The sequence below is a fragment of the Polistes fuscatus genome, unplaced genomic scaffold (assembly GCF_010416935.1).
Source record: "Polistes fuscatus isolate 324 unplaced genomic scaffold, CU_Pfus_HIC Scaffold10, whole genome shotgun sequence".
NCBI classification, from domain to species: Eukaryota; Metazoa; Arthropoda; class Insecta; order Hymenoptera; family Vespidae; genus Polistes; species Polistes fuscatus.
This window is the reverse complement of record NW_025112998.1, coordinates 4,102,807-4,112,138: the sequence shown is the minus strand read 5'-3', so window position 1 is coordinate 4,112,138 and position 9,332 is coordinate 4,102,807. Positions and strand designations below refer to the sequence as shown.

Sequence of the window (9,332 nt, the reverse complement as noted above, 5' to 3'; positions counted from 1 at the left end):
TACTTCTTCATGAGCAGATAATGATACTTTATTCGTACGTCATCAAAAGCAATTTTGTACATTCTCAGCAAAAAGAACGTACTTAATAGTTCTTCTAACTTGACGTATCTGTTTGAACAACTGTATTAAATATTCACATTATTTACTCTAGAAAGGTAACAGTACAAAATAAACGTTAAAATATAATAAAAAAAAATACGATAAGAAAAACGAATACCTTTACATTACGCAATTCTTTAAAATTTTATTCTTATCTATAATACTTTTACAAAGAGAGAAGAGGAGGAGATAGAGAAGAAGAAAGAGAAACGTGCTTAAACCTGTTGAAACGTATCTACCTTCCAGGTAAAACAGTGGTGCGCAAATCATTTATAGTCGTGAAAGGAATTCTATACGAACGGGATTCTAAATATTCCTTTAATTAAAATTGATCAAAATATAAGAATCATATTATTTTAGCTTGATTTTAAAAAATAAACTAAAAATTGAAGATTTTAATTTAATTATAATTATAAATGAAATACATGAAAATTTCAACAATTTCGATATTCTACCTGCAACCCCTTGGGATCAAAATACTTAATTTGCGCACCACTGAAGCAAAGGGGCTGCCTTCTATTCTATTCTATTCTATTTAGTTGGGATGGTAGGGTAAAACTAAAAATAGTGGTGGGAGTGAGATTGCGTGTATAAGAAACGAGGGAATGGAACGTATACGAGAACTTAGTCTCTCTTATTAACAAAGAGACTCCAAGCTGCTAGCAGCATGCTACGGCAGCACATAATCAAGTGTCTCCTTCTTTTACTTCTATTTGATCATAGTTTCGGGTGAGTAATACGATTTATTTTCAACTATAATGTTAAAGTTCCTAAGTATTATATAACGCAACATTGTAAAATTTAATTCACGAGATGATCATTTTATTTTTACATCATCAATATACTGAAGAAATAATCGACCTAGTAAATTATATGCAAGCCCCGTTATTCAACCATGGATACACTAACATTAACTAACGTATTACGCGATAATTCGTATTACTTTTTCAATGCTATATTCGTAAAGAAAGTGTAATGTGTATATATTTAATATATACAAGTACTGAAAAAAATATTTTGAAATAGGAAATACATGATAGGATAGTGCAGAATACTAAATCACTTCATTCATACCGTAGAAAAAAAAATATTCATCTAAATCGAATGGTTGTCTACCTAGGAGACGACGTTCCAAATGCCAACATAAAGTAAAAGATTCTCAAAACTTTGATGTTTTAATTTTCACTCAACACTGGCCACAAACCGTATGTTACGTATGGAAGGAAAAGTCGGAATCGCATGCCTGTGCATTACCTAAGAACGACGAATGGTCCATTCATGGTATATGGCCCACAAAGTATCACACCGAAGGTCCGAATTTTTGTAATCAATCTTTGCCATTTAACGCGAGTGCTCTGAATCCGATAAAAAATGAATTGGAAGAAAAGTGGATCGATATAGAAGATATGAAGGATTCGTATTCCTTTTGGCGTCACGAATGGAACAAGCACGGTACTTGTGCTGCTATACTTCCAGAATTAAACACTGAATTAAAATATTTTCAAAAGGGACTCGAATTGTTGGATATTTACGACATGAAAAATGTTCTTGGAAAACGTAACATTCTACCTGGTAGCAGTTACGCGGTACAAGATATTCTTAACGCAATTAAAAAAATTATTGGTACCACAGCAGAAATAGGGTGCGTGTATAACAAGGTAAGAGTACATATTTTCTGGAGTATGAAAAAGTTATTGTAATTTAAAAATTAACGAATCGTATCATTTTTGAAGGAAAAAGACGAAGCATATATTTTCGAAATTAGAATTTGCTTCGATAAAAATTTACGATTGATTGATTGCGATGGTATTAATGGATACCCCTATGATACTTGTAAGAAATTTACGCAAGTAATATATCCTGGTACTGTACCATCGTATTATAACGTGATACAAATATAAAATTTACTTTTGCTAAATATTTAGCAAATTTTTAAGACTAAATCTTCGATAACTGTAAATGTAATAATCACATAGTACAAAAATGGAAATTCAGCTTAGGCTGTGACTCAGAAACTATAAGTTATAAATTTGTATAATATATATACGAATGAACCATGAATCATTGAAACTATTAATTAACGAATTATACAAACTGTTGAATCATTGTACAAAAGAAGACATAATATTTTGATGTGATTTACAATAAAATACGTATACAACATTTTCAAACATATATTTCCTACTGTCCACTTAATTTTTTTTTAGTTATAGCATTTTTTGAAAACTAAGTTATGAAAAACTTATTTGCAATCTTAAATAACCAACGCATATTAAAGAATTTGTTTTGTATAGCACTTAATTGCAATTAAATTGCATGTCTAAAGATAATGCAACTGCTCATTGTTTGCACTCCGATCATTAAAGTAAAAATAGAAACCACTCAACACAATGCAGTCTTTTTTTGAACGATTATAACTGCAGAAGGCACCAGCCCTAAAAAAATTCAGATAAATAAAACATTTCTAAGCTGCGCCAAGTAAATTGATTTCAAACACGGCATACCTAAAACGTCTAATGGTACATCATAATCCTCCTCTGTGAATACTTTTTTAGGAAAGTTTGTCATTAAATTAAATGCTCCACCATCGTCCGTTCGATTCATTTCAACAAATAATCTAACCGCAGATAACTGTTCTTTGCTTCCAAAACTTTGTGTTAGCGTATTTCCATTTGTAAGTCTAATCTGAAGAATATTACATGAGATCATAAAGAGAATAGTTAAATACCTTTTTATTTCTATTTTCTATATATTTTTATTTATGATTACCTGCAGCTTAGTCTCACTGTAATCTTTCCTATGATGAGTTGATGTAGAAGAGGACGATGACAACAATGAGGACGTTGATACAGAATTAGGAGTCTGATTGTTATCAGCAGCAGCTTTTGCACGTCTAGCAGCTTTGTCGGCTTCAATCTGTGCTTTGACTTTTTGCCTCGCAATCTTTTCTTCTTCTTTTTCTCTTTTCCTTTGTTCCAAAATCTTCTTCATTTCTAACTCTTCTAATCTATGATTGATAAAAATATAAAAATATTAAAATCAGTCCTTCTAAACGTGTACTTAAACTCTGATTCTCTTAGCATAACATCTTACCTCTTTCTTGCCTCTGACATTTCTTTTCCAGATTTTATTCTATTTCTCTCCCTTTCAAAAGCATCTTTCTTACTTTGTTCCTCTCTCTCTTTTCTCTTTTGCCTTAGTTTTTCATCCAGCAATTTCAATTGTTCTTTCTTCTCTTCTTCGGTAAGTGGTTTCTTTTCTTCTGTACTTTCTGAGAATTTATCGTGTCCAGACTTTGTAGCATGGAATTCAACTGCAAGACTGGAGTTAAAAAGTTTTCCGCATCTATAAAATATTTAAACATACATGACAATAATAATGAAAATTATAATAAATAAGAATGTGACTAACATGACTAACAAAATATAGCCACATGAAAAACATTGAATATGAAATTGGTCAAATTACTTAATGCACAATGAGAGAAAAACCATGTACCTACATATCACATTTCATAGACTTTGCAACTTCTGTCGTAGATACTTGTCCACCCGTACTAGCATTACTATCTTGTGCTGGAGTATCGGCTACTGAAGCTGGTGCACTCTCAGCAACAGGAGGTTCAGGTGAAGGTTCTGCTTCATCACCATGAGCCAAGAGCCTTGTCAAATAAATTGAATATTTTTATTGACATGAACAAATAAAATGATAATTAAATAATAAATAAATAATTAAAATTAAACAAAAGGAACTTTTACCATTCCATTGCTGGGACAACGCCATTGTTTCCTGTAATTTCCAGGGCCTTTTCGCTATAACAAAACATAATGTAAACTGACAAGGTTAACTTTTGCCGCTTAAACTAATTAATTCGAAACTTACGCCTTGGATATACTGAAACCCATGTCCACGAGCATTTTTATATCTGTTGTCGACATTTTTTAACGTTTATTTCAACGTTAAATTTAATTGTCAATCAGTTATTAACTTTTTTCAAATCTATTTGTCTTAACGGAATCTAATCACGTCGAACCGACGCGCTCTCTATACAATGTCTACTCTAGCTATCTCACGCAAACGTCACCGGAAGTTAATAAAGGTCTATATATATATATATATATATATACGTGCTATGTGAAACAATATTATACATATATATATATATATATATATATATATATATATATATACATATGCATAATATGCAAATTAAATGCATTCACAGATACGGAAAAAAAATAAGTACTTCATTGCATTATATTATAAAAATACTACAAAATATTTAAGTATCAAAATCTTTTTAAATGTCTTATCATAATTATTACATTCTAAATTTATAAACACAATTGGAAATATATAAAGTGAAGATTCGTCATTATTTATTTTCACATAAAACGTTTACATTCAACAAAAATCAATTAACATAGATTATTATTATTATTATTATTACTATTATTATTATTATTATTAAGATGGGGTCTTATGTATTATTTATTTATTTAATGAAAACAGAAAAGAAAAGGATAACCAAAAAGTAGGCTAAGAATTTGAAAAGTAATATAAAACTAAAACTGTGTGTGTACACTACATTATTAATATAATTTATATTGTTATCAAATGTATGCGAATGACACAATGTTATTGAGATAAACTGTGCCTGTGAACATGTCAGGTTTCCGGAATAAGACGCATTCCTAAGATATTTTATATAATAAATGTTTAATCTAATATTCTTGGGAAGCTTTGTCTCCCTTTCCGGAACCACCAGTACCAGTCTTTTTAGGTAGAAGAACTGCTTGAATATTGGGTAAGACACCGCCTTGAGCGATAGTAACACCTGACAGCAACTTGTTTAATTCTTCGTCATTACGAATAGCTAGCTGTAGATGACGTGGAATGATTCTGAAAAGTAAGAACCAAATATTTAAAAATAATAACTTTTTCATCTTATGAGATACATAATTTAGTTAAAGTTACGATATAGAAGTTGATTAAAGAACTAGAAAGTATAGTTTGTGACAAATTATATTAAAGACACCGAAGAAAAGAAATTTTAATTCAAGTTCATGGCCTCGCTGAGATTATATCTTCAAAAATATTGTATCAATTAGAGAACATTGCAAAGGAATGTATTTATAAAACTATTACATATTTCTGATTTAATTTGAAACAAAAGTACTATATATATAATACACATGTATATATATATATATATACATACATTAATCTTATAGTCAAACTACCACCCTTATTAACGTTCAAGATAAAGTAATTGTTTACTTATTCTCTTTATTTTTCTTTTTCTTTAAATGATGCTAGACATAAAAAAATGATGATAATAAAAAAACATGGAGTATTCTGGTAAGAGAAAGAGAAAGAGAAACGGAAATAGACAGATAGAAAAGAGTTAGAATATAGAAAAAGTAAAATAGAGGGAGCGAGGGAGAAAAAAGATTATATGTAATAATTCTCGGTGGACCTGGTTTTTTTGTTGTCCCTTGCGGCATTCCCGGCCAACTCGAGTACTTCAGCCGCCAAATATTCCATCACAGCGGCAAGATATACAGGAGCACCGGCACCGACGCGTTCAGCATAATTTCCTTTTCTCAAAAGTCGATGGATTCTTCCTACCGGGAACTGTAGCCCTGCCCTACTGCTACGGGTCTTTGCCTTTCCCTTGGTTTTTCCTAGTAAAATTAAATTATTTCCGATCTAAATTAATCTAATTACTGTATTAATTTTTATCCCTTATTAACAGAAAATAAAAGAAAGAAAAGATAAGATGCAAATGAATGAAGAGAAAGTTAAAACGTTTCATTTTATCATGTGTTTTACTGAAGGCGTATACTTACCACCCTTTCCACGACCCGACATCTTTTCACTTTATTTGAGATGATTTCAATCTAATCACAAAAAGAATTATAGCAAATGCTCTATGAACTTTTTCGAATTACAGTGAATCAGTTTACTTGTACACGATTAGACTGCTACAGAAAGAATGAGAAATCGTTGCAACTCGTAAAACTACGACGACAAAAGAGATATGCTGTAGGACGTCAGATTTTTTGGCGGCGACTGTTGGGTCGGTGTTCATTTGCGCGGGAAGACGCTACCGATCGGAAACAGCAAAACAAGCAGCCAATAGGAACGCCACAAATGTTCCTACTAGTTTCTATCTTTTCTTTATTCTTTTTTATCACTTTGTTTCATTATAGAAACGGATTTTTAAATTTATTTTATTTCTTTAAATTTGGATTTTTATTTGTTTTTAAATATATTTTTAAGACGTTTTTAGTTAATCCTGATTTGTAACAACTATTCGTTTGGCATCGAGGCTAAAATCGATCGAAGCGACATCTCGATTGAAATGAGAATCAAATGTGAAATATAACATTAACAATTAATTTCGTGAATGATTATCGTTAAAATTTTAACGGTTTATCTTTATAAACTTTATTATCGTTAATAATATCTCAAGTATAATAAAATCATTATCATTGAGAAGTATTTGTGTTGTAAAAATTGTGGCGGGAAAATGGTTGCAGAGTATGCAACTGAATCTTTCGAAGGAACTTGTTTTCTCTTAATCAATAACTGTTCTACGGGGAAAAAAGACCGCGTAAAATTTTCAACGGTACAATTCCAAAGATCTATGGTTTTCTATGGAATTATTTAAATCTGGATTCTTCTACTGTGTGGTCATGATACGTTTAGGCAGTTTGGAAAAGTAAATTAAATTTATTTCTAAATAACCAATATATATCCCCAAATATTGATACCTTTTTGCTCTATCTTTTAAACTATAAATTTCCGCGCCAAAAAATTTGAATTTCTTTATAGCATACATCAACTATAGGTACACTTAATTTATTATATTAATTAATATTTGTTTAACACAGAAATTTTGCAATGAAAAATATTTATTTATTAACCATTCATTATGATTAAAAACAGAAAAATGCAACTCAATATATAACAAAACTTCTTTTATAAGATTAATTCCATGAAGACATTGTTCCTAAACAAAATGTTGATACAAGGAAAATGTGTAATGGGTGATAATAAAGCACACAATAAATTCGTGTTTTCAACAATTTACTCCTAGGCTCGTCCTGGCCAGACTGAGACCGATAGACGCTTTTGGTCTCTTTCTGTTATATAATACATAAAAATAATGATATTTACAAATGTAGGATAATGTTAGGCACTCAATGAACAAAACAATGAAATTATAAACGATCGTCTTATTATATATTTTGAGGGTTGTTACGGTTTATGATCAATTAATGCACTCAGAGAGCAGAGCTAGATAAGTTAAGGATACCAAAGTCAATGGAGGAGGGGTTTTAATTATGACGTGTTATTAAATAAAAATATTTTTTTTCTTCGTCTGCTTTTGCAATTTTTTAATCACATTCAAATAGTCATTTGAGACATGTCCGATTAGTGTGAACGCGGAATGTTGGATTATCGGGTAATCAAGCATTTTATTTTATTTTATTTTTTTTTTGTGGAATGTGCTCGCACAAAGTCTCACGTTCGTTCTTTCTTTCTTTCCTTTTAAATTAAGTCACTTTACCTAAGTACCTCGTGGTTGTATTACGTTAACTTTCATCGTATTTGCTGGCCTTCAAGTTATACATATATATTTATATATACCATAACTCGTGGACATCGAAAGGAAGGAGTTCTGAAATACGCTGATTTTCTAAATCAAACGAATTTCCATTTTGTATTCTATGAATGTCCGCGGACTAGAGAAGTTATCGTGAACTTTTATTAAATTAAAATTGACCGCGTGATACTATTTTCTGAACGTTTCTCATTATTATTATTATTATTATTATAATTATTATTATAATTATTATTATTATAATTATATTATTATAATTATTATTATTATTATTATTATTATTGTTATTATCTAATTCATTGTGATCGCAGTCTATTTGATATATTAACTTAACTAATATGGTAAAATTTATCTATCACCACGCATGTGATATTTATTATTAAAATTGTACAAAAAAGAACAAAAAACAATGAAAATAATACAAAAAAGAAACCCAAAAGAAGATTAAAGTCACGATCTACACTTGCAATGATTTATTTATTTTTTTTTTTTATTTTTTTTATTTTTTATTGACATCACCAACTACTCAGGTGAACGAGTATATGTCCTTCGATCCTATGTCCCATTTTTGATCCATCATCGCTAATACATGTTTTTCTTCTTCTCTCTCTCCTTCATTACTGCTTTCGATTTAACTCGACATTAAAGTCCACATTACTCAGAATAAAATAAGTTACACGATTTATCTATTTCTCATTAAAATAGTATGTGTGGTACAAATTATAATTATTTATAGTAGAGTGGAATAAGAGCCGTTAGCCAAAACTATAGAAAATACTAAATTTTCCTCGAAGTTTTTTTTTCATGATATTTTTAAGCTTTCATGTCCTTTTAGTTTTGTATTTTGTTCTCTTTTATTTTCTCGTTTTCTTGTTTTTTGTTTTTATTTAATATATAGATCATTTTACACACGCTGATATGATTCTTTGTTAGAATAAAATGTTAATTATCTGCGTTAAATACAAATGTTTTTTGAAAATTGTTCTTTAGTCGAATACACCTTTGGGTAAACGACTACGATGCGTGTGATTTATTTTTCATCAAGGATTCCGCATTGATTAGTCGAATTTGTTGTGAAACAAGACTTAAAATTTCTAAAATTTTGGTCAATGTAACCCTTCTGCTTATTTCTTTATATTTATCTACATACTACAATTTGTAAGGTATGTCGAATGCCAACGGCCCTTAACCCGCCGATAATATCACAGATGAATGAGTTTCCGTGTTGTGCGTCATACATCGCTACCTAAGAGTCCTAACAAGTGCATTCATTCTCTCGATCTTTTCACTTAGCACTCGTTTCTCGGAATCAAGTGCTGTCCTTGTTGATAAGAGTTCGTATATTCTTCGCTCGAGTTGTACTGTTTCCGATCGCAATGCATTCGATTGCGCTACCAATCTTGATGTTTCGCTCGTTAGAATTCTTCTCTCCAATACTTTTTCTAGAAATAGAATAAACGACCGTGTTTTAGTATACAAATGTATAATATTCGGTTGGTGCAATAATAATTGCGGTTTTTCTTTTATTTAATTTTGGTCACGTTAAAGAGTAATTGAAATTTTTAAATTAATTATAGAATAAAATCAAATTTGCATGAAT

General features: G+C 30.2%; 4 protein-coding genes across 4 annotated transcripts in view; 1 reads left to right on the top strand and 3 right to left on the bottom strand.

Moving 5' to 3' along the window:
- The first annotated feature begins 493 nt into the window (after positions 1–493).
- On the top strand, positions 494–2,262 carry LOC122524871 (ribonuclease Oy). Its single transcript, XM_043647366.1, has 3 exons — positions 494–828; positions 1,220–1,757; positions 1,833–2,262. Exons 1-3 carry the CDS (start codon positions 767–769, stop codon positions 1,998–2,000), a joined length of 768 nt encoding a protein of 255 aa, XP_043503301.1. The 5' UTR covers positions 494–766; the 3' UTR covers positions 2,001–2,262.
- Positions 2,202–4,168, bottom strand: LOC122524865 (UBX domain-containing protein 1). Its single transcript, XM_043647354.1, has 7 exons — positions 3,982–4,168; positions 3,858–3,911; positions 3,602–3,760; positions 3,193–3,444; positions 2,869–3,106; positions 2,604–2,784; positions 2,202–2,534 (listed from the first exon to the last, which is right to left on the bottom strand). The coding sequence occupies exons 1-7, from the start codon at positions 4,035–4,037 to the stop codon at positions 2,482–2,484; spliced, it is 993 nt and encodes a 330-aa protein (XP_043503289.1). The 5' UTR covers positions 4,038–4,168; the 3' UTR covers positions 2,202–2,481.
- Positions 4,169–4,597: 429 nt separating this feature from the next.
- LOC122526104 (histone H2A) lies at positions 4,598–6,211 on the bottom strand. Its single transcript, XM_043649271.1, has 3 exons — positions 5,952–6,211; positions 5,579–5,786; positions 4,598–5,001 (listed from the first exon to the last, which is right to left on the bottom strand). Exons 1-3 carry the CDS (start codon positions 5,971–5,973, stop codon positions 4,824–4,826), a joined length of 408 nt encoding a protein of 135 aa, XP_043505206.1. The 5' UTR covers positions 5,974–6,211; the 3' UTR covers positions 4,598–4,823.
- Positions 6,212–7,177: 966 nt separating this feature from the next.
- Positions 7,178–9,332, bottom strand: part of LOC122525944 — a 90,029-nt gene continuing 87,874 nt past the window's right edge. Inside the window, exon 17 of the mRNA XM_043648986.1 lies at positions 7,178–9,174. Coding sequence (XP_043504921.1) covers positions 8,975–9,174 — 200 coding nt within the window. The 3' untranslated portion in view covers positions 7,178–8,974. The remainder of the gene's footprint in view (positions 9,175–9,332) is intronic.

Bases quoted from the DNA above. Each gene is read 5' to 3' on its own strand.
- LOC122526104 (XM_043649271.1), bottom strand. From the start codon at position 5,973: ATGTCGGGTCGTGGAAAGGGTG. The intron at 5,787-5,951 runs GTAAGTATACGC...TAATTTTACTAG, and splicing joins GTCGGGTCGTGGAAAGGGTG to GAAAAACCAAGGGAAAGGCA. The intron at 5,002-5,578 runs GTCCACCGAGAA...CTTACTTTTCAG, and splicing joins AGGGACAACAAAAAAACCAG to AATCATTCCACGTCATCTAC.
- LOC122524865 (XM_043647354.1), bottom strand. From the start codon at position 4,037: ATGTCGACAACAGATATAAAAATGCTCGTGGACATGGGTTTCAGTATA. The intron at 3,761-3,857 runs GTAAAAGTTCCT...TTATTTGACAAG, and splicing joins GTTGTCCCAGCAATGGAATG to GCTCTTGGCTCATGGTGATG. The intron at 2,785-2,868 runs GTAATCATAAAT...AATATTCTTCAG, and splicing joins ACAGTGAGACTAAGCTGCAG to ATTAGACTTACAAATGGAAA.
- LOC122524871 (XM_043647366.1), top strand. From the start codon at position 767: ATGCTACGGCAGCACATAATCAAGTGTCTCCTTCTTTTACTTCTATTT. The intron at 829-1,219 runs GTGAGTAATACG...TTGTCTACCTAG, and splicing joins CTATTTGATCATAGTTTCGG to GAGACGACGTTCCAAATGCC. The intron at 1,758-1,832 runs GTAAGAGTACAT...TCATTTTTGAAG, and splicing joins TAGGGTGCGTGTATAACAAG to GAAAAAGACGAAGCATATAT.